Raw genomic sequence first — 24999 nt, 5'->3', positions numbered from 1 at the left:
TGAAAAAGCTCTATAAAGTGAACATATTCTTCTTCTTGTGATTAATTTGTAGTTAATCAACAATTTACATGACTCAACAGGTCACATGGTATAAAAATGGTTTAATCTATGACGTGGTGACCAGTTCCGTTGTATAAAAAAATCATCTTCTTTTTTTTTTTTTGGAATACTCATTTATATTTATTTAATTTGACGTAAATAAAGGCAATGATATTTCTTCATTTTTCTTAATTAGCAAACATTACTGCACGTAGCTTTAAACGGAGCCTATACATTACTGTATTAGGTTTACTAAAGAAAACTTTGCATTCCCGTTCAATGATTTGCATGCTTCTGAAGCAATGCTGTAACATTGCAACTCTGGTCTCCAGTTTGTGCTCAAATCACTTCCTACTTTCACTAAACAAACTTCATCTGACATGAGGAGCATAAAAAAGTTGATGAAAATGTATTGCATGTTTAATGTGTACCTGAATGAAATGTCCTAATGCCATGTTCACTTACGTTTAATACCAATATAATTAGGATATTATTTACGTCTAATACAAATATAATGGCCAACATAACAACTTACCCTAAAGTGCTGATAAATCCGTTGACAGTTCCCTCTGCATACAGAGACACGATATCCCCAATGTGAAGGAAACAAAACCTGTGTTCCGACATGTCTGCAAATGTTTTAATAGTTTTTCTGATACTTTAAAGTGTAAACCCTCAGATCTAGCGCAATGTGTCCAGTCGACTCAGTGTCTCAAGCCACTTGTTTCTTCGCTTTGACAGTAACACATTTTAATTCAGCCGCCCGGAGAAGAGTTGTGTGAGCCCGTGACTTCTGAGATGGGATTCCTCTAACTGTCGCGTTTCTTCATGTTTTCAACTTCTTCCTGTGAGACAAACGAGGCTTTTCTCACCAATATGCCACTCGAGTGGGAGGAGACTCGCTCTCTGTCCCGTGAAATCAAGGAAGTGCTGCTGTCTGTCTTTAAAGCTGTGGTATGCAACTCAAAAAGTGGGATCCAGCTTGTTTGTTTGCACCTTTGCGGAGTCGCGCACAATTATTCCGGAAGTTTGTCGTCAAACTTTTTTTTTTTAACGAACAAGTTTAAACAATGTTTTTTTTTTTTTTTTTTTTTTTTTTTTTGTATGATGTAAACCCCTTATTAGATAATTTCATATTATTATTTAATATAATATCTGCACTTAAGTGAAGTGTCCTCCAGCTATTTGTTTAGCTTCCATTTTTAATGATACATCTCCAGTTATACATTTATAAATAAATACATAAAATATTACTTTAGAAACCATTCTGTTTTCGCCATTATATAAATTGCTTGAATTTTAAATATTTAATAAAGCAGATAAAATAGCTTCAACATGGTCATAAACGTTTGTGATTTATTGAATGTATACATATACTATATTTAACAAATGTACCCCCTGTGTTTGTTTGCCTGGTTGACGTTAATTAATTTATTTAAAAAAAATAAAAATAAAAAAAAATAAACGACAAAATTCCTATTTAGTTTGTGGTAGAAATAATCCTCCTGAATTGTTGAAAACTGCATAATGTTCATAGGTGCTTTCAGTGCCTGGGTGATTAATGTCATAAAGTATTGTTAAATGCAGATTAACCCATTTAATCCCATTTGTGAACACAATTTATGTTGGAGATTTAAGGGTCTAAAAATAGTTGTTGTGTATACACATCGACTAATGATGAAAGTGGTGATGAAGTTGTTTTCTGGAATTTATGTGAACATTATTTTATCATTCCCCCTTTCACCACATCTGATCTGAAAAAAAAAAAAAAATTGTTACACAGTTGCTCACACTTATCTTGGGAAATTATAGGATTAAAGGGTTTAAAATGGGTATACTCTACATGGCTAGTTATGCAATAATTGAATTAAACTTAGTGGGTGGCTTTTTTAAAAATATCTTACTTTTCAAAAGCTCCAGAGCCATGGATTTTGGGATCGGACATATTTTTGTGGGAATGACTCCAGTCAAACTAGCATCTTCTTCGTAATCAGTCTTCTGTTGTTGGATACGTTTTTTGAAAAGTAAAAGTTCCTTATCTGATAAAGCAAAAGAATGTTGCTAGCATTTTTCTGTATATTTTAAATGAGATAGCTCTGCAGCCTTTATAAAAAAAATACTTACAGTATACCGGTCATATAACTTGTATCTTTGAATAATCTATAGACCACCTTTGCATAATCACAGAAATAACTGTTTGCTTATCAGACATGAGCATGAGACATAAGTCTTTATTTGTAACTTTTTGTGTGCCTAAGAATAATGACGAAAATTACTGTTTAATGATATTTAAAATAATATTACTGATTAATGGATTTAATTTCCTAATTGAACTGTGGTCTAATCATGGCCTAATCCTGGTCCTGAAACCAGGTCTTGATTTCATTACCTAAGGTTTGGTTAAACTCGCCTGCACTGCCATCTAGTGTCAATAGGGTGAAATAATCAAAATAAAGTCACATGGACACAGATGATTTTATTTCTCGATTATTAGGCTACTGCATTTTGTTTTAATAATATAATCAATTCTTTACTGTTTAACAATTTACAAATAAAATATGTTTTTACCATTTTCCTTGTGGAATTTGTTCAATAGTGACTTCGATAAGATAGAACCATGAATAAATCTAATGATATAAATTCTTGAATGCAGCTCTCTTATGATGATTGTTTCATCATCCAAAGGAATTAACTGAATTAAATAAGTGGTTAATTAATTTACTTATTAGATAATAGTTAAAAGGTTTTTCAAAACATAAACCATCATATATACGAGGATATTTCTTTTGAATATAGATTTTACAATATCACTCATCGTAATTAATCACTGACTCTATTACAACGTCAAATATCTTACTATAACCAACCAAACTAATTATTACTGACTGATCCTATAAATAAATAATGTAAGAAATGGCAGAATAGCTACCTGTCTGATTAACCCTATCACATTGTCACAGAAAGGAAAGCTAAGATGCTTGACATTTGCTCAGAGTTTCCGTGAGGTCACAGCTCACGTGAGAAAGACTGCGACATTTAACCTGCCTGCTAGCTGTCATTTACTTTCTTACCTATACCTCGAAAGAAACATGAGGTTATTACGCAGTTGGTGACTACACTGCTGCTCGGTGCACGCCGCACACACGCACACGCACTTAAAGCAACACAATAGAGCTATGCTCCACCTCCATTGACCTTAGGCGACAAGCAGCAGAACTCCCTCACAATAAATACCAGCTGAGCTCCACAATCCGTGCTCCAGTACATTTTCCATACGCTCATTTCACTTTAAACGGAGCTGGATTCTCTTGTAAAGTGTCATATTTTGCGGATAAATCGCTTGTGTGGAACTCTAGCAGAGACACTGTAGCCTACATTCGGTCCAGTTCTTTTCCCTCCATCAGCCCGAGTCTCAGTCTCACCCGGGAACGACTAAGAGGTAAGTGGCACAGACTAGAACAGAATCGCGATTTACATTCGGATTTAACTGGCTTGTCTACAAACATACATCTGCAACTCGTCCGAATCGATAAACGTTTGTGAACGCGTGATTTTGCATAATATAAACTAAGAAGTAAGCTAAAGTATTTTACAGTATGTTTAACAACAGCAGCAGTAGCAGGTGCCCTTGTTTCCCACGCTGCACTGTTTACAAAGTTTCTTTATCAAATGCACAACGATAAAGCATGCTGTGATTAAATGTAATTTTAAAATGTGCCTTTTGTGTTTCCCATGAAAACGATAATGGAAAAACATGTTTTTTTTATCATTAAAGTCACATTTCTGTAGTTTTATGTATGAGGATGTGTCTTGTCTTATTAAAAAAATAAAGTTTTTATTATTAGATTTAGCACTCTAGAACTCATCTGAATGATAAACTTTACCAAAATATGTGAAGAAAAATGATTGTAAATTTGATATTCCTAAAATTATTACTGCAAACTTCTCTTTTTCTCTAATCACTTTTGGTAACACTTTACAATAAGGTTCATTAAACATGAACTAAGCATGAACAATACTTTTACAGCATTTAATAATCTCATTTAATGTTAATTTCAGCATTTACTAATGCATTATTAAAATCACTATTCGAAATGCTTTTTAACATTAGTTAATGCACTATTCTTAATAGTATTCTAGTATAGTATTATAATATTCTAATCTTTCATTAACTAACATTAACAAAGATTAATAAATAATGTAAAAAATGTGTTGTTCATTATTTTTTCATGTTAATTAATACATTAACTAATGGGACCTTATTGTAAAGTGTTAACGGTTGATCTTATATAGTCAATTCGTAAATCATGATTTCGTATCATAAAAGATTAATTACCAAAAACTAGATTTTTGTAGAAATATCAGCATTAAATTCCCTTTCTAATAATCATCATGTAAATTTATGACCTTCAGTTCAATTAAATTAAATTCAAGTTTATTTGTATAGCGCTTTTTGCAATACAAATCATTACAAAGCAACTTTACAGAAAATTACGTTTTATACAGTATTTAGTTTTGACCTTGACCTTCAGCACAAGGCTTATAATGACTAAATTAACTGTAAAACTATTAACAATACCTTGTTTAATGTAGCTGATGGCACAAGCAGTTTAGTAAAATAAAGGTGTTCTTTTCTGATGTAATGTGCATAAATTAAATATGCTTTTCAAAATCACATTTTTAAATGGAAAAGGCACTTATTTAATGTAATGACCCAGCTTTTGCAGGCTCCACAGAAGAAAACCAGACCAAATCAAATATAAAGGCTAGTAGTTAAAACAGAACATGAACACACATGTATAAACATACAAGTATATATGATATAAAATGCATAAGTATATTCAATATAATGTGTGCAAACGGACTACAATGTAGATTCAGTAATATAACTTTAAGCTTGCTGAATGATAAACGACAAAATTCCTATTTAGAATGTGGTAGAAATAATCCTCCTGAATTGTTGAAAATTGCATAACGTTCATAGGTGCTTTCAATGTCTGGGTGATTAATGTCACAAAGTATTGTTGAATGCAGATTAACCCATTTTATCCCATTTGTGAACACAATTTATGTTGGAGATTTAAGGGTCTAAAAATAGTTGTTGTGTATACACATCGACTAATGATGAAAGTGGAGGTTTTCTGGAATTTATGTGAACATTATTTTATCATTCCCCCTTTCACTACATATGATCTGAAAAAAAAATTGTTACACAGTTGCTCACACTTATCTTGGGAAATTATAGGATTAAAGGGCTCTACATGGCTAGTTATGCAAGAGTTGAAATAAACTTAGTGGGTGGCTTTTCTAATAATATCTTACTTTTCAGAAGCTCCAGAGCCATGGATTTTGGGATCGGACACATTTTTGTGGGAATGACTCCAGTCAAACTTGAATCTTCTTCGTAATCAGTCTTCTGTTGTTGGATATAATGCCAGATTACTCAAGATGACAGAGTTGAATTATGCGTTCATAAACGAAAACGGGAAGGAAGTGGATAAAACTTTGGACTGGAATTACATAAACTGGCATGAAATGAAAACAGTCAAAGGGACGGATGCACAGACCCAAACCCAAACCCAATGTGTACAAAGTGAGGACAAAGATACACAAACGACTAGTCCTTTCATAATGCGAATAAATTTAGAAAGGACGCCCTCCAGACTGAGGTATGGTTCCCTTACGGAGTCTGACAGCATGCCTCAACACTTATTTCAGTTTAATAGACAAGCCCCAGCCCGCATCTCCACGTCCCCCACTCTGAGGAGGATGAGGAGCACGAGAATCTCCTACCGAGATCCAAGCAAGCCAGATGGTCCTTTAGGAGAGGAGTCTCCCACTCCCACGAGTCCCGTTTCTCCATTATTTCGGCAGAAATCACCACTGGTGGCTCAGTTGGATGGAGAGAGCGCAAACTTTGAATCAGTGATTCATGGGAGAGTTAGATCACACAGATCAAAGACTATTGACAATGGCGTCATTTGCAAAAGCAAAGAGTCTTGTGGTTCAAAAGAGCCAGATTCTGATGATAATGAGAGCACCACCGATGACAATGACCAGGTATAAAATGAGTTCTTTAAAAATATATATTTTTTTATAGGTTTACATAGGCTTTGCATTTCTAACCCTAAATATACAGGTGCATCTCAATAAATCAAAATTATGGAAAAGTTCATTTATTTCAGTAAATTAACTCAAATTGTGAAACTTGTGCACACAGACTGAAGTAGTTTAAGTCTTTGGTTCTTTTAATTGTGATGATTTTGGCTCACATTTAACAAAAACCCACCGAATCTCAACAAATTAGAATATGGTGACATGCTAATCAACTCAAAACACCTGCAAAGGTTTCCTGAGCCTTCAAAATGGTCCCTCAGTTTGGTTCTCTAGGCTACACAATCATGGGGAAGACTGCTGATCTGACAGTTGTACAGAAGACAATCATTGACACCCTTCACAAGGAGGGCTTCACAAGCCACAAACATTAATTGCCAAATAAGCTGGCTGTTCACAGAGTGCTGTATCCAAGCATGTTAACAGAAAGTTGAGTGTGGAAGAAAAAGATGTACAACCAACTGAGATAACCGCAGCCTTATGAGGATTGTTAAGCAAAATCAATTCAAGAATTTGAGTGAACTTGGACACAAGGAACACAAGGAATGGACTGAGGCTGGTGTCAAGGCATCGAGAGCCACCACACAACTGGCTACAGTTGTCATATTCCTCTTGTTAAACCACTCCTGAACCACAGACTTCAGAGGCGTCTTACCTGGGGTAAGGAGAAGAAGAACTGGACTGTTGCCCAGTGGTCCAAAGTCCTCTTTTCAGATGAGAGCAAGTTTTGTATTTCATTTGCAAACCAAGGTCCTAGAGTCTGGAGGAAGGGTGGAGATGTCATCTGCTGGTGTTGGTCCATTTTTTTTTTTTGGAAAACCAAAGTCACTGCACCCATTTATCAATAAATTTTGGAGCACTTCGTGCTTCCTTCTGCTGACCGGCTTTTTGACGATGCTGATTTCATTTTCCGGCAGGATTTGGCACCTGCCCACACTGCCAAAAGCACCTAAAGTTAAGTGATCATGGTGTTGGTGTGCTTGACTGGCCAGCAAACTCACCAGACCTGAACCCAATAGAGAATCTATGGGGTACAATCAAGAGGAAAATGAGAAACAAGAGACCAAACGATGCAGATGAGCTGAAGGCCAATGTCAAAGAAATCTTGGCTTCCATACCACCTCAGTAGTGCCATAAACTGATCACCTCCATGCAACGCCGAATTGAGGCAGTAATTAAAGTAAAAGGAGTACGAAGTATTGAGTACAGAAAATGAATATACTTTCCAGAAGGCCAACAATTCACTAACACATTTTTTTTATTGGTCTAAAGAAGTATTCTAATTTGTTGAGATAGTGAATTGGTGGGTTTTTGTTAAAAGTGAGCCAAAATCATCACAATTAAAAGAACCAAAGACTTAAACTACTTCAGTCTGTGTGCATTGAATCGATTTAATACACAAGTTTCACAATTTGAGTTGAACTACTGAAATAAACTTTTCCACGACATTCATATTTATTGAGATGCACCTGTATATGAACAGTAATAATGACAAAACAATTCTTTACACATCACTCCGGAATACTTGATTCTGATTGGTCCGTTGCGCTGTGGCGATTATTATTTTGTAATATTTAATGCTGCCCATGGAAAATGCAGCAGGTACCATCATCTGTATTATATTATTATCTTTTTTTTATTTTTGCAGAATAATTGATCAAATTACTTGAATTCTAATTAATTACAACATAATATATGTCTAATTTTCAAACTTTTAGATATGTTTTTATCTAATTATATTATATTTTACTTTGTTTAAGAATAAAATGTATTTCAGTTAACAAAAAAAAAGAAGAACCCTGGTTCTGCTGGTTGTATATTAGCCTTTTCTAAGTTGATAACAATCAGTTTCCTCTGTTATAATATGTGATGATACAGTACAATCTTTTTTTCGTGTGGCCTGTAAATCAGATGGCAAGAGTCTTTCCGCCCTTATCAAAGAAGCCTGTCTCGTTCTTCTTCGACCTCCTGAAATAGTAGTTCACAATAAGAGCTTTTGACAGCAATTGAATCAGTAGCTTCTTGCACTGACAGCTTCAAGCAAACCCTCTGGTGAGACTCCATTCGCCACTGTCAGCAATCACCAAATAATTGTAGGGTCAGTGCAGGATCAAAAGTAACCCCATTTACTCCTTTCCCACATTCGTCCAAGCCAAGTGTGAGATATCAGCAGATGTGTTCTTTCCTCATCAAATACCTTACTCACATTTTGGTGTATCTTCTTTTGATTACAGGTCAAGGACCCCTGTCATAAAAGGTATGCAAGCTGTCTTTATCTAATGTTTTGCATAAACCATCCCTACCATGTCCCTAAGTTATGTTTGCATGTGAACCGTAATTCAGCCCTACAGTGAACTTTGTTCTGTCAAACCAGCATTTCCTTGTTCACTAAAACTATCCATCCTACACTTGTTGCTCAACATCTCTAATTTGTAGTGTTGTTTTGTTAATCCGGGAATTTGTTTGTGATAATGAGGCCAAAGCGGGAGCTTTTTCAGTAGAGCGCCACCATGCTGATGCAAGGGGAGCTGGGGTAGAGGAAGGTTCATTGTTCATTGTATTGCTGCTTTGTTAGCTGTGTATGAACTTTTAAGGGCGCGTTATTAGAATCCCATCATTCAGTCGTGTACGGCCCAGATAAACTCATTAGTGGTGTTTCTCCCCCATCGTCTGGCCCACTTTGCTTGGAACACGGTCGTCTTTTCAGCAGTGGATAATTAGGCAGCTATTGTGGCCTTAATTACAGTATGGCACCGTCTGATTGCAGTGCTCATCCCTGGATGGCGATTGGACAGGACAGTTATTCATTATTCCATGGAGGTGCGAGGACAAAGCTCCCTTCTTTGTGGCTGTGCCGGGTTGGGATAGTCAGCATAAGAGGGCCGCTTCATTCTAGGACTGCATTGTGGATGCGCCTCTAGATAACAAGCCATTTGAGGTGACCTGTTTTTAATGTTGGTAAAAAGGAGATGCGCGGAGTGACCTTTACTTGTAGGGTTTTAAACCCTAATGTACTGGCATCTGTGTTTCTGTTTGCACTTGCAAAAGAGAAGTTAGAAGTGTAAATAGCGAACATATGAGGCTTTTTATTAGCCTCTATCTCTGAAAAGGTCCAAAAGGATGCAAATGATAAAGTAAAAGGAAGTATTTGAAGGGTTCATTGTGCAAGGTGCCATGGGGATGGGTGTTCACTATATATAATGCTGAATAATTCATATCTCGTGGCAACTGTATATGACTCAAGTATTTATTGGTATATAATCCCATATTTACTGTGATGAACACAGACTGATATCAGTATCTGCAGTTGGTTTTATGTTTAGTTATTTAGTAATGTTGGCTTGACAAACTCAAGCTATGTAAAGCAATCTTGCCACAGACTTTCAACCTTTTCTGACTCATTCCATCCAATCATCCACCCATCCATTCATCCATCAGTGATGCACTCAAAACCCCACCCCCCCCGCACCAAAAAACAAAATTTACCCTAAAACCCAAAAGCAAAACAAAAACAGTTGATCAGTTAATAAATTAACAAAAAAATTACATTTTAGCATTTATATAATTAACTGAATTGTGTATCAGCGTAAACTTGTTAATTATATCATTATGTTTCTAATGCAATTCTTTGTTGAAATATAAACATTTAAATGGTGGCTGTAATAACTTGTTGACACAAACATACATTAAATAAGTCAACGGGTTAAGTAAAATATATGACTATATTATATAGTGCATATATTTATTATTACTCATCTTGAGGGATGTTTTTCAAAGCTAACTAATGAGCTATAGACATTAAATGGCTTTCCTGAGGTAAATGTTATGTTACATTACAAGACATTCTTTACAAACTGTTTTACTGACGTCTTTATGCAGGTGAAACATTGAGCAATTAAATGAGACATGATTCATTTCAATAATAGTTTGTAACTGTATCTTTCAACATACTGTACATTCTGATGTTAATTCTTGTTTTTCTGGTGCTATAAGTAGTAGTAAAGAGGAATAGATCACCGGTTCATGCTGCTGCTTGAACTGATGTGGCTACAGTGATCTGTCACACAACATTAAAGAGAGCTATAATGACATTTATTGTTTAAATTTCATGCTAAAATTGACATTAAAACCAAGGTTTCTTTCAGATAAAATTTGTCTTGATCAACTTAGTTTTCTAGTTAAATGATGTGGCAAAAACAGATGTGCATTTATTACATAGAAGAAGGGTATGATTAACTCTTACTTCCAAGCTCCCATACATGCATCTGAATATGTAAGCCCCTGTAAAATGTTTAATGAAACATATCACAAAGTGACACATCACTGAGTCTCTGTACAGCTGGATGGGCACAAAGCTGAGAGTCCAGTAACTCAAACAAAAACCAGCCTGTCCAGTTTTGTGTGAAAACAGTCATAGCTCTGCCTAAAAGCCCTTAGGATTTTATGTCAAAATGTAACAGGGGAACTGAAGCAGAGCAAAACAGAAGATAAATCACTATACGGAACTATAATCTTGTTTAATATAATGTAGGGATGATAATGACTAGATAAGGAACTGCACAAAATCCTGATACCTAAATGTACAGTACACTCTTTTTTTTTGTACATTGCAGTGGAACACATAAGTAAACTTGTGACTGGAATCATGAGGTTTATATTAGCTTAGCCTTTTATTTTAATATTTTATTTTAAAATCAAAGATTTTAATTTCTTTTTAGTTTTTGTTAGTTTCAGAAATGGATTGTTAAGTCACTGTTTTAGTTTCGTTTTGCTTTAGTTATGCGTTTGTTTTGCAGTTAACAGTGTTTTTAAACCAGCAGTTTAACATAGTTTTAACCTTTGTGTATATTTAACCCTGGTTTGCAACAAAAACTCAGGAAGAAAAAAGCAAACATTTGACTTAATTAATAATGAATTCTCCTATTGCTGCTGGCTAAAAATCAGGGGGCTGATTTTCCACCTCTGCTGCTGCTCTTTGTTCTTAAACAGTGGGTATAATAAAATCTGAAACTTTCAATATATCCAACTGTTCAGTTGACAGGTGACAGGTCACTTTGTAATGGTACAGCAGATACATGGTATGGGCTTGTTTATCAACTTTCCAAACACAGTTCTGGCAACCTAATACTAACAAGGCATGTAAGAAATGTGAACATGGAATTCTTTGATTTCCTGCTAAAGCAAATCTGCCTTGAATTTTCAAGCTTAGCAGGGCTTGGCTCTGCATAAACAGACATAGGCCAGGGTTTATCAAACCTTCTTGGATTAATTTATTGGAATAATTGTTTTCTGAGTTCTAAAGAACTATTGTGCTACTGTTGACTGGAGTTAAAGGGTTAGTTCACTCCAATATTAAAATTATGTCATTAATGACTCACCCTCATGTCGTTCCAAACCCGTAAAACCTCCGTTCATCTTTGGAACACAGTTTAAGATATTTTAGATTTAGTCTGAGAGCTTTCAGTCCCTCCATTGAAACCGTGTACGGTATACTGTCCATGTCCAGAAAGGTAAGAAAAACATCTTCAAAGTAGTCCATGTGACATCAGAGGGTCAGTTAGAATTTTCTGAAGCATCGAAAATACATTTTGACTTGTGAACGAGTCAGTCTTTCGTTCATCATCTGGCACGGCTCTGTGTTCATCTTCAGTTCTCTCTTCACAGCAGTTAAGTCAGTGTACTGTTCGAGTACATTAATTACACCAGGATATTGGTTTGTTTGAATTCAGAGGGAGTGTCAGCCACATTAAAAAAAGTTAACAGCTTAAGTCATTTGTGGATTAATGCGTATTGGAGACGCGAACTGTTTCAAACGATTCAGTTCAATTTGGTGAACTGGTTCAAGAAGATCCGGTTACATCGAATGATTTGTTCGTGAACAGGATATCCAGCGCCGCCGCTCCCACCACGCGCAGCACTGAGGATATCACTACACTGCAGTGTTGTGAACGCGCTCACAACAGACCCGGAAGAGAAGACAATGCTGGATAAGGTCATATTTTTTGCTATTTTTGGACCAAAATGTTTTTTCGATGCTTCAAAAAATTCTAACTAACCCTCTGATGTCACATGGACTACTTTGATGATGTTTTTATTGCCTTTCTGGACATGGAAAGTAGACCGTACATACATTTTCAACGGAGAGACAAAAAGCTCTCGTACTTACAGAGGTCTTACAGAGGAGGTCTTACAGGTTTGGAACGAAATGAGGGTGAGTCATTAATGACATAATTTTAATATATGGGTGAACTAACCCTTTAAGTTAGATATTTTTTGGGCAGAATTGCAATTCACATACAGATCTACTTTCTAAACTTGTCCAGCTTGTGGCGAACTTGTAGAAAGTGACGTTTTACAAGTACGAAGCAAATAAATCTTGAATAGGATGCTCTGTGGTTAACCGACATTATTTCATTGAGCATCCTTCATGCATTACTTTGAAAGGCTGGCTGCCTCAGGGGTCGGAATGTTCCACGAACTCACCTGCACTCTCCTGGTTTGCTTTTTCTCAGGCTGAAGGAGAGGAGGCGGAGCTCCGTGGTTGTGAGTCTTCCTGGATTGGATGTTTCCCCTGGAGATTTGTTCGTGTCCAATGGCGCTGCTGATATTTTAAATAAATCAGCCTATTCAGGTTAGTAATGCCTCAGTCAGTCTCATGACTCTGGCTTCAATATGATTTGCTGACATGTACTACTATATACCCATAGATCTAATAAAAGAACAAAGTATATTAATCAGTTTTATAGCCCATCTCAAACTTATCAATACTTTATAAAACAGATTGTAATTTTACTACACTTTTTCACAGACACTAAGAAATCAAGGTGGCCCTTCTCAAGGCGTAGCACAGTAAGTGCAAAAATTCTTATGTTCTTCTAACGTTTCAATACCATCATGCAGATACCTCTCCCATGACATTTTGATCTGGTGCCAGTTTGGTGATTGTTACCATCCGCAGATGCTATGTCATAATTTGCAGATGCTTTTGATGATATCTAGCACATAGTGTTCACTGACCCACTTTGAGCTGAATAAGATTTGAATGCACGCACCCCTTTCCCGCAATCAATTCCATTAACAGTAAACAACAACAAAACGGGCACATTGCTCTCAAACATGTCATGCTATGCAATCTGCTCCACAGTTTATGCTCAAACACAAAGAGACATGTTGAGGGCAGGGCACTGTGATGCTGAATAAATGTGAGTGGTGTTTTCCAGGAAACAAAAGGGAAGACTCGCAGCATAGCTGACATTGGCAAGTGTCTGGCTGGCATTCAAATCCAGGAATGGCGAGACACAGACTTTCAGACGTATAAGGTGAGTGTTCAAAACTGATGCCAAACTGCTATGAGTTGAAAACCCCCTCAAGTGAGCACATTAGTTTTTATGCATGGCCTTTAGAAGTCCTATTTTATGTTATCAGTAGGCAAGACACCCCATGTTACCAGGTAAAATGAATAGATATTACCATACTTTTTCAGCTAATTGATTACATTTAGTATTGCAAACATTTTTTGTATTACAAGTTTTCTGAAAATGTTATATTTATACATGCCAACGAGGCATGACTATGCACTAATAAATACATTCCCATAACAGAAATCTAAGCATTGAATAAAGCCAGTTTCAATTTATTACAACAGAATTGACTAGTGCATGAGAAATGTCTTGCATAAAGAATAAAATTATCTCTGTTTTTTTTCAGGATATGTCTTTGGAGGACTTTTTGAGGGGTCACCCTGAACTGGGAGCAACAGAGGATCCTAAAGCCTACCGTAAACAGGAAACCATTTGGGAATTTTTCACCAGTGAATGTGTCTACTTCCTTGATCAGCTCATGGTTTTAAAAGAGGTGTGAACTCAACGCCTTTAGAATTATGGAATGACATGTCCACCGGTGAAAGAGACAAACATGACAAAAATAGAGTTTTAGCTTCCGTGTGTTTGCTTTTGTTCTGCGTGTAGGTGTTTTTGACCACACTAACAGACCTTCAGATGAGACACTGTCTTCAGGACATTGACTCCTGGCGGCTCTTTGCAAATCTCAATGAGCTCTGTTTGGTAAGACTTCAGTCAGCATGGTGGAAATATGTGATGCAGTTTGGATGCAGTTTTTGGTCCGTGTTCTGGTTTATAATATGAAATGTTGTTCTCAATTTCTTTCTTACTCTATTGCAGGTTAGCTTCGGCTTCCTTACTAGTTTCTTGCGTGTCATTAAGGAGATGTGGACCAATCCAGACAGTTATAGTACACAGTCTCTTCTTGAACTCCTTAGAAAGGTAGGATACCATAAACTGATATTTTTATATATATAGCATATGTGTTAAATGCTTTTGAAATAAGTCTCTAAATCCACTGTAAAAACAAAAACAATTGTCAACTTAAAAATAATATTTGTAAAAAGTATTAAATGTAATTTACTCAACTCAAACCTGACCAAAGCAACACAAACACTTTTTTTTTTTACAGTGCTGCATTTATTTCATTAAAAATACAGTAAAAAGAGTGGTAATTTATTCCTGTGAAGCAAAGCTGAATTTTCAGAAGCCATTACTCCAGTCTTCAGTGTCACATAATCCTTTAGAAATTTGGTGGTCAAGAATTTTTTTTTAAAAATTATTATCAGTGTTGAAGAATAGAATAGAAATGGAAAGTCACAGTCAGTGACCTTTAAACATAATATATAACTGCCTAAACATAAACATGTGATCTGACCCGAGCTATCTTGTGCTCACAGAATGTATTTTTATATTAGGCAGTTAGCAAATGATTGTTCTAGAAAACAAAGCAAAAAAACTGAACACCATTAAACTTTTGTTCCTTATTTGCTGAAAGATAACAGGCTGTTTTCTCTATTGTTCTCTTCTGATCACTCCTCCATATTGACTGTTGCAGGCGTTTGGTGAGAGCATTTGCCATTGTCTGCAGAAATACTGCCTGAATTACAGTACAGCCATCCTTTATCTGGACAGCCTGAAGCTCAGAGAGGACTTTGGCTCTTTCGTGAAGGTAACTGTGGCAAGCGTGATTTGACACTGTAAATCGGGGCTTGGTCACAACGTACTGACATGATCCAGGGAATAGGACAAACACTGCCACGCGAGGCTCAGGCCATTGCTGAGTGATTGTTTTCACACAGGAACTCACTGGTGAAAAAGTGTTGACTGCTATTTTCCCTTTCTTGCATCATCATTGTTCCCTGTTGTATTCTTAAGCTGTCTAGACATCAATTTTGCCCTGTCATTTCTAGAATTCGCAATCAGTTGCACACAAGGGATCTTGTTTGTCGGTTGACTTTTTATTCAGAACAAAATCAGTGCAATCTCATAAAACATTGAACATTGCATATCTCTTCCCATCCTTCGCTCTTTGTGTCATCCAGTGGTGTGAACGAAACGAGCAGTGCCGCAGGCTGCAGTTGAAGGATCTGCTGGTGGCTCCTCTGCAGAGATTTACACGGTACCCTCTGCTGTTGAAGAACATAGGGAAGAAGAGCTGCTCGGAGGACGAGGAGAACAACATACAGAGCATCGTGGATCAGATTGACAGAGCCATCTGTAAGTTGGTGGCATTCTTGTGATAGATAAATGTACTGTACAATACTGATAAGCAGATCATTAATTTCCTGTTATTAGAGCTAATCATTTTGGAAGCTTGTTTCAACTTCAGGATAATAAAAAATAATAAAAAAGGACCTTTTTATCCCACAATTCACAATTGTGAGATAATTCCTTTTTTTTCGTTGGTGGAAACAAAAAAAGGCAAAAATAAAAAAAGATTTTCTCAGAAAAGTCAGAATTGTGGGATATAAACTTGCAGTTGTGAGGGAAAAAAAGTCAGACTTGTGAGATAAAATTACATCACAATTTTTTATTTTGAGGCAGATACAATCTTCCATAGATAACTGATAAATGGATTATATTAAAATTATATGATGTTTCTAAATAAATGAAAAAAAAAAAACGGGTCCGTATTTTTGAATGCTACAAGTGAATTTAGACATCAAAACATTACATATACAGTATGAAAATGGATATTCATATTCATAGTATTTGCTTTAAGTATTTTTTTACAATAGTTGGGAAAATTGGTTTTCACTTTCTACAGTTATTGTGACTGATGAGCTTTGTTTCTCAGTATGGACACTTTAATCTCGTTTGGGTAAAGCACTACGTCAAACCAGGTGACAGGTGACTTTTCCTGTTCTCTGAGTGCCATCATAGAGAAGCTGTTTGTGAGGCATGTAGTGAGAAAGGATATGCAGTCACTCTGTGAAAGACAGCTATTTTTGCCCTTGATATGTGAGCCAAAACACCTGAAAGGACATCGTGTTTTAGTAAGCCGTGAAGACGTGACATTTGAATATACATGTTGTATAAAAGCCCAAAAGCCCAAGGAAGTGAGAGTAATACATTATTACATTACATTATTCAATACATTATTCATCTGTGCTAAAATATTTTTGTTTGCAACATTTTAATTAAAAGTTGTTGTTTATAAGTTGTTGTAAAATATATTAAATTATACTTTGTTTTTATAAAATAGTTTTATTAAAATGTATAATTTACTATGAAAAAATAGTACTCAAAAATGCTCTTCATTGGTAATGATTGTATTTATGTATGTGCTAAAATATATCAAATTTTATCATTTATAACATTTCAATATTTATAATATTATTTTAACAAGAATTTAACAGAAAATGCTCTATGATGGTAATGACTGTGTTTGTTATGGTAGTGATACAAGAGTTTGCTGATGACACAACAAAATAATGTCTTATTTTTAGTAATACTGAAGGGCAAAAAAAAATCTTATTTTACAACAAATATCCCATCAACTGACTCTTTGTGATGGTAATGACATTTTTTCTAGCTGGTATTTAAAAAGTGAAATAAGCTGTCACGAATTCAGTAATATTCTCCGTAATGCTCAAGGGGATGGTAATGATCGCACTTGCCGTCCTGCCTTGACTTATTGACCTGCTCCCAGGCTGATTTATGGCTAGACAGACTTGAAATGATTAATCCGTTAATCTTCTATAAAAAAGCTTTTTTTTTTTTTTTTTTTTATTAAAAACATTCCAGGATGTAAGCAGCTCATTTCAACACTTTGTGACAGTTCCCATAGCCAATATAAGGGTGTGTGCACAACTCTTCTCGGTGACTTGCTGCAATTAAAACATGTCAGCATATGAAGGGTGTGGGGATCAAAGCACATGACTGTGTCATTGTTGATGAAAGAGCCTGTACTTGGAACGCAGAAGGAAGAATCTAGAATTAAAACACAGTTGATTGTCTCCAACGGAACAACCAAAAACAGGATTCTGTGGTTTTACAAAAGCAGTGATGTTTGTTTGGGGAGGTGTGGATGATCACGCTAACCTTTCGTAGCCAACCGCCTTTGTGTAGGCTGATGATACAATAGAGCTCCCACCCAAACCTCTCTCTCTTTCTCTGTGCATCTGAACAGATGATCTTGAAGGAAAAGTAAAGTGGTTGGACAACTACCAGAAGGTGAAACAGCTGAAGGAAGCCCTGGTGTGGCTTCCTGTGTGGGAGCAAGACAAGCGGGCGCATGTCCCTGAGGTCTGTGTCAAAATCTGTATCTTCAAGCACATCATACTTAATAATGTTCTCATTTTAGTTTGATTTGAAATGTATTTATAGAGATTTCACAGCTGTGCGTCATGAATCCTTCACAGAATCTGAAGCACTTGCTGAAAGCTGTAACTCTGGAGAACCTGGTGTCTCACCGTATTCTTCTGCATGATGGGAAGCTCGTTCTCATAGGTTAGATGGATAAAAAACCCTCTGTTTTTAAGAGGTTGTGCTGTGTATATTTACATATTCTAATTTTGCACACAGAAAATGCCAAGATGCACGAGGTCTACCTGTTTCTCTTTGACCAATTCCTTCTAATCACGAAGATCAAGCGAAGCAAAAAGGTGCAGTCATTGATCAATTTTAAGTATGTATATAAAGGAAAGCGACTAGTGTTTGGTGTTATTACTGTTAATGTTTAGCAGCCCTGTCTCTGTTGACATAAATCAAAGCATGGGCGGCGCATCAGAGCATGTGACGGCGATGTGAAAATGGATTTGTTGATTCTGTCTGGGAGTGATTATTGACTCCCTTTTACACGCTAAGGTTGAATAGAGATCAGTGGATTGTGTCAGATGATAGATAGTACTGGACTACCTACAATAAATGGAGATTTATATATTTATATGAATATATTTGAACGTAGATGCTCTTACATTTACGATGAAAGATCGTTTTGCTAGATAATAATGCTGAAAATTCAACATGCAATAAATGACCTCATTTAACCTCATAATGTTTGGGGTCAGTAAAATGTTCTTATTTTCTTAAGCAATTATTAATACTTTTAATAATTCATGCATTACATTGATAAAAAGTGATGGTAACAACTTACTCAAAAAAAAAAATATTTCAAATAAATGCAGTTCTTTTGAATTTTCCATTAGGCAAAGTATCCTGAAAACAAATGCCACAACTTTTTTCAACACTGATAATAATAAAAATAATAATTATGATGTTTCTTGAGCATCAGTTTAGCATATTAGCATGATTCTTAAGGATCATGTGACACTAAAGACAAGAGTAATGGCTGCTGAAAATTCAGGAATAAATTCCATTTTTCACAAAAATATTGATGGAATAGCCCAATTCCATCCTAGATTAATTATGTTTCAACATTTTCTGTCACTTGGAAATACAATACAATACAAATGCAAAATAGCTTTTTTTTAGTGCCGTTTAATGTTTACTGTATGCATAAGTTAGGCCAAACTTTTGAACCACTAATATCACTGCCGTGTGTTTTTGTATTACAGAAGTCTGGCGTGATGGAGTCGAACCCCTTGCGTCCGGCTGTGGGCCAAGAGCTTGAGGTCTTATTACAGGAGAGCTGTAGTTTGATTGTCCTGGACCAGCCCATCTCTCTGGACCGCCTGCAGTTGAAGAACATAGACCAGCTCAACGCCACAGGTGCTGACATACCATGACACACTCTTTGGATTGAGATCATGTTACAGTTGTTATGTAATTATTTAGTAATACAGACTTTTCCGTTGAGGATGGATCAAGCCATGCACTGATACAAACACTGAAGTTCTCACTGATGGACTGACTTTTGATCTCTGAATGTTTCAGCATCTGGTCTGCCAAATTCCTTCATAATAATGCACCAGAATCGTTACCAGCAATGCATCGGAGTCTTCGTTCTCCAAGCCCAGACTGAATCTGTGAAGGTGAATACTGTAACCTGCTAATGCGTTCTCAAAGACCCATGCTTTGATTTCCACCCAACACTCATAATTCACAAACTTAACCAACATCATCAGGTTATTCAATTTGAATGTCAATTTGACATTGCATTACATATTCATTTTGGGGAGAAAAAAAAACAGCACAACTGTTTTCAATTGATAGTAATAAGAAATGTTTCTTAAGCAGCAAACCAGAATATTAGTATGATTTCTGAAGGATAATGTGACTCTGAAGACTGGACTAATGATGCTGAAAATTCAGCTCTGCCATCGCAGGAATAAATTACAATTTAAAATATATTCAACCAGAAAACAGTTATTTTAAATATTGCAAGTATTTCAATATAAATATTTCATTATTTAAAAAAAAAGGTGTCAAGGCTACATTATTATATCATAACATTATAAATAACTTATAATTTAAAATAAACGTAGCTTTTATTTCAAATCACATAAAAAGGTCTCATTCAGGCTGTGTGTTGTGTGTGTTTCAGAAAGCGTGGGTGTCAGAGATTGAGGAGGCCATCAGTTCCCTGCTGAAGCAGGACTGTCAGCAGCCGCGCGTCAACAAATCTTTTCTGGAGTCTACACAGATCTAATTTATATAGAGACCTTCTCCCAGAGTGCCAATGAACCACCACAGTGCATAAAGACATTTCATGTAGTTTAGATGAAAATTCTGTCATCATTCATTCACCACATGTCATTCCAAACCTAACTGGCTTTTAATAGAATGTCTGAACTGTTCTTTTCCATTCAACAGAACTGAAGCTGTCAAGTTCTGAAAAGGACAGAAATCACCATGAAAGTATTCAAGTCTTATATATGACTCGCATTATGCAAAAGTCACTTATTACATCTTAGAAAGTCATATGGGTTTGAAACTATATATATATATATATATATATATATATATATATATATATATAAATGGAAATACATCAACACCGTTTCAGTGGTGACCCTGTGCAGTTTGAAGTTCCACAAGAGGAACAGCTTTTTAATTCCTTTTTACACACACATACATATATATATATTGGAGAACAGAATGTTGCACATTCATAACACAAAAAAAGATTCTGAATGATCTTGTGTCAGAGAGTGACACTGTGTATTGTGGGGAAACTTAAATGCTTAGAAAAAGAACCTACTGTATGTATGTGTCGTGTGTACGTTAGCAAAATTCTCATTTGTATAAATCTTTTTTCTTTAAAACAATATTATGCACTGCCTTGTTTCATGAATAATTAACTTGTTTGACCATGAAAAATAAAATATAAAGTTGTTTTTATACATCATGAACAAAATATTTCATTTGAAAGTTTAACCAGGACACCAAACTGAATAATTAATAATTTTTGGTATTTTGAATTAAATATAATTATTAAATGAAAAATTTATTTTAGTTAGTTGCCAACACGGAAGTTTAAGTACTAAAATGTTTTTTTTAAATCTAAAAAATTACTAAAACACAACAAAATGATTACATTTATTTTTTACTAAATTTAAACATGATAATATTAAAAATAAAACATTATTATTACTACTACTGCTACTATAGTAGTATATAAACTAGATAGTAAAGTTTGTTTTCAAACTTTAAGTTGGCTTGAAAAAGCCTGGCCAGAAAGTTAGAAAAATGTAGAAAGTTTGAAAAGCTTAAAAAGTTTTAAAAATGTAAAAGTTTGAAAAGTTAAGAAGTTTAAAAAAGAAAGTGATTAACATATTACTAGCATTATAAGCAAGTGACTACCATGTCGTTTGCATGATTAGCAAAGTTTTTAACATGTTTCTAGCATGTTGAGAGCATGATTTTAGCATGATTAGCATTTTGCTAGCATGTTTCTAGCATGTGACTAGCATGTTTCTAGCATGATTAGCATGTTGCTAGCATTCCACTAGCATGTTTGTAGAATGATTAGCACGTTGTTAACATTTCGGTAGCATTTTGTTAGCATGATTAGCATGTTACTAATATGTTTGTAGAATGATTAGCATGTTGCTAGCATGTTGCTAGCATGTTTGTAGCATGATTAGCATTTTGCTAACATGTTACTAGTATGATTAGCATGTTGCTAGCATGTTGCTAGCATTTTTGTAGCATGATTAGCATGTTGTTAGCATGTAACTAACATTTTGCTAGCATGATTAGCATGTTGCTAGCATGTTGCTATCATTTTTGTAGCATGATTAGCATGTTGTTAGCATGTAACTAACATTTTGCTCGCATGATTAGCATGTTGCTAGCATGTTTCTAGCATGATTAGCATGTGGCTAGCATGTCTCTAGCATGTTGTTAGCATATTTCTAGCATGATTAGCATGTTGCTAGCATGTCGCTAACATTTTGCTAGCATGATTAGCATGTTGCTAGCATGTTTGTAGCATGATTAGCATGTTGCTAGCATGTTTCTAGCATGATTAGCATGTTGTTAGCATGTTTCTAGCATGATTAGCATGTGGCTAGCATGTCTCTAGCATGTTTCTAGCATGATTAGCATGTTGCTAGCATGTCGCTAACATTTTGCTAGCATGATTAGCATGTTGCTAGCATGATTAGCATGTTGTTAACATGTTTCTAGCATGATTAGCATGTGGCTAGCATGTCTCTAGCATGTTGTTAGCATTTTTCTAGCATGATTAGCATGTTGCTAGCATGTTGTTAGCATGTTTCTAGCATGATTAGCATGTTGCTAGCATGTCGCTAACATTTTGCTAGCATGATTAGCATGTTGCTAGCATGTTTGTAGCATGATTAGCATGCTGCTAACATGTTTCTAGCATGATTAGCATGTGGCTAGCATGTCTCTAGCATGTTGTTAGCATGTTTGTAGCATGATTAGCATGTTGCTAGCATGTCGCTAACATTTTGCTAGCATGATTAGCATGTTTGTAGCATGTTTGTAGCATGATTAGCATGTTGTTAACATTTTAGTAGCATGATTAGCATGTGGCTAGCATGTCTCTAGCATGATTTTCATGTTGCTAGCATTTTATTAACATGATTAGCAAGTGACTAGCATGTCGTTAGCATGTTTGTAGCATGATTAGTATACAACTAGCATGTTGCTAGCATGATTAACATGTGACTAGCATGTGGCTAGCATGGCTAGCAAGTGACTAACATGTTTCTATGCTAATCCAGGTAAAACCAGTTGATTCAGTTAGAAACCAGCTAAGACCAGTGTGACAGTGGCCAAAACTACTTTAAAACCATGTTAAAAGCATGTTTTTGACATGATTATCAAGTTACTAACATGTTGTTAACATGTTTCTATGATAATCGAGCTAAAACCAGTTGATTCAGTTAGAAACCAGCTAAGACCAGCTTGACAGTGGCCAAAACCACTTTAAACCATGTTAGAAGTATGTTTCTAGTCTGATTAGCAAGTTACTTGCATGTTATTAACATGTTTCTATGATAATCTAGTTAAAACCAGTTGATTCAGTAAAGAAAACCACCTAAAACCAGCTAAGACCAGCTAAAGCCAGCTTGACAGTGGCCAAAACCACTTTAAACCATGTTAGAAGTATGTTTCTAGTCTGATTATCAAGTTACTAACATGTTGTTAACATGTTTCTATGATAATCTAGCTAAAACCAGTTGATTCAGTAAAGAAAACCACCTAAAACCAGCTAAGACCAGCTAAAGCCAGCTTGACAGTGGCCAAAACCACTTTAAACCATGTTAGAAGTATGTTTCTAGACTGATTAGCAAATTACTAACATGTTGTTAATATGTTTTTATGATAATCTAGCTAAAACCAGTTGATTCATTAAAGAAAACCACCTTAAACCAGCTAAGACCAGCTAAAGCCAGCTTGACAGTGGCCAAAACCACTTTAAACCATGTTAGAAGTATGTTTCTAGTCTGATTAGCAAGTTACTAACATGGTATTAACATGTTTATATGATAATCTAGCTAAAACCAGTTGATTCAGTAAAGAAAACCACCTAAAACCAGCTAAGACCAGCTAAGGCCAGCGTGACAGTGGCCAAAACCACTTTAAAACTTGTTAGAAGTATGTTTCTAGTCTGATTAGTGAGTAACTAGCATGTTGTTAGCATGTTTCTATGCGAATCTGGCAAAAACCAGCTAAAAACAGTGGATTCAGTAAAAACCAGCTAAAACCCAGCTAAGACCAGCGTGAGAGTGGTCAAAACCACTTAAAAACCAGTTTGGGAGACTAGCCAAAACAACTGATCAGCTTAGGCTGGTTTTAGCTGTATTCTCAGTAGAGAGTTTTTAAGGTTTGCCCTGGTAGTAGACAGCTTAAATATATTATAAGCCTTATTTTTCAAAAGTTTGTACCCCCGTAATGAAAGTCTATGGGATTTAAGGTGGTTTTGGTAGTCTGGTTTACGAAAACCATAAGCCGAATCAGTTAGAAAAGATATAGCAACCCGAGTCAGACCAGTCTGAAGGTCTGACCCGAGTTTGGTGGTTCTAGCTTGAAAGCTCTAGGAGGAGATAGTGTTTAAAATTTGGCTCAGAAGAATAATAATAATAACTAGAATTAAAAGTTAGTGAACTAACTTTGATGTTGGCTTGGCCATCTTGGCCATGGAGCAAAAGAGCCAAAGTACTTGTGTGCCCAACATTGAGTTGCCCCGCTGCAAAATTAATACACATAATAATGCCATAAAAAAATACACTTGCAACAGTCTTTTTCCATGCTCCCTTGCTGTTTTCTTTTTTTAATAAAAAGCCTGGGCTATGATAACAGCTATGACAGGGTTGTCTAGCTGGATGTGAAATAAGTCATGCCTATTTTTCTCGTGTATGTATTTCACAGTCTTGCCACCGTCGCGTTGTGGGCAACGACACACAAGATTACTGAAACAATGCATTTTAAATCAAGGAGATCATAAGGGGTCCAAGCACAATGGTTTGTATAGATGATGCAGTTACACACTGTATAAAATTGTTTAATTTGTACTGTATGTTCATTCTATTTATTTATTTGTGCTATTTACATAATGTTTACTTTTTTTAAGTTTGTTTTTGTTAATGTAAAATAGCACTGCATAGTCTTCACTGTAAGATAAAATACACAATCAAACCAAAATGTATTCAGACACCTTCAACATTTCTCACATAATCACAGTTTATTTGCTGTAGTTTAGAAACTGGTAATAATATATGACAATAACTCAGAACAAATTCATCTTGATAATTTCGGATAACTTTGATAAAAAGATATGTAATGGAATCAACCAAAACTTCAGACTGTCAGTATGACAATATTTACACAACTATCAATACTTTGTTGAACAGTTACCAAGCAAGAAATGCTTAATTTGGTTCAGTCTGTGGTGTGAAAAGGTTGCATTAACAATTAAAGAAAGAAACACTTAAGCAAAACATGGGCAGGTCCTTAATTATTATTTTTTTAAATCAATTTCACTGGTAGCCTACTGTATGAAGAATTAGTGGGTATAATATTTCACAGATCGCTATTTTGCCATACTCACTTACATAAATGAACTAGTGGCCTGCACCCACTAGTAAAACAATTCTATCTTATTTTTGGATTGACTTTGGATAAA

General features: G+C 35.5%; 2 protein-coding genes across 2 annotated transcripts in view; one reads left to right on the top strand and one right to left on the bottom strand.

Moving 5' to 3' along the window:
* LOC127934719 (inositol 1,4,5-trisphosphate receptor type 2) overlaps positions 1–1003 on the bottom strand; it is a 70740-nt gene extending 69737 nt beyond the window's left edge. Inside the window, exon 1 of the mRNA XM_052532285.1 lies at positions 575–1003. Coding sequence (XP_052388245.1) covers positions 575–666 — 92 coding nt within the window. The 5' untranslated portion in view covers positions 667–1003. The remainder of the gene's footprint in view (positions 1–574) is intronic.
* Positions 1004–3141: 2138 nt separating this feature from the next.
* LOC127934718 (pleckstrin homology domain-containing family G member 7) lies at positions 3142–20743 on the top strand. Its single transcript, XM_052532283.1, has 17 exons — positions 3142–3478; positions 5369–6099; positions 8388–8410; positions 12666–12784; positions 12962–13002; positions 13374–13472; positions 13861–14007; positions 14121–14216; positions 14334–14435; positions 15052–15165; positions 15539–15713; positions 17629–17744; positions 17861–17948; positions 18024–18103; positions 19016–19169; positions 19335–19432; positions 19945–20743. The coding sequence occupies exons 2-17, from the start codon at positions 5488–5490 to the stop codon at positions 20047–20049; spliced, it is 2169 nt and encodes a 722-aa protein (XP_052388243.1). The 5' UTR covers positions 3142–3478; positions 5369–5487; the 3' UTR covers positions 20050–20743.
* The last annotated feature ends 4256 nt before the right edge of the window (positions 20744–24999 follow it).

The sequence above is a fragment of the Carassius gibelio genome, chromosome A18 (genome assembly GCF_023724105.1).
Source record: "Carassius gibelio isolate Cgi1373 ecotype wild population from Czech Republic chromosome A18, carGib1.2-hapl.c, whole genome shotgun sequence".
NCBI classification, from domain to species: Eukaryota; Metazoa; Chordata; class Actinopteri; order Cypriniformes; family Cyprinidae; genus Carassius; species Carassius gibelio.
This window is presented reverse-complemented; position numbering and strand designations above follow the sequence as displayed.

Bases quoted from the DNA above. Each gene is read 5' to 3' on its own strand.
- LOC127934718 (XM_052532283.1), top strand. From the start codon at position 5,488: ATGACAGAGTTGAATTATGCGTTCATAAACGAAAACGGGAAGGAAGTG. The intron at 12,785-12,961 runs GTTAGTAATGCC...ACTTTTTCACAG, and splicing joins AAATAAATCAGCCTATTCAG to ACACTAAGAAATCAAGGTGG. The intron at 13,003-13,373 runs GTAAGTGCAAAA...GGTGTTTTCCAG, and splicing joins CCTTCTCAAGGCGTAGCACA to GAAACAAAAGGGAAGACTCG.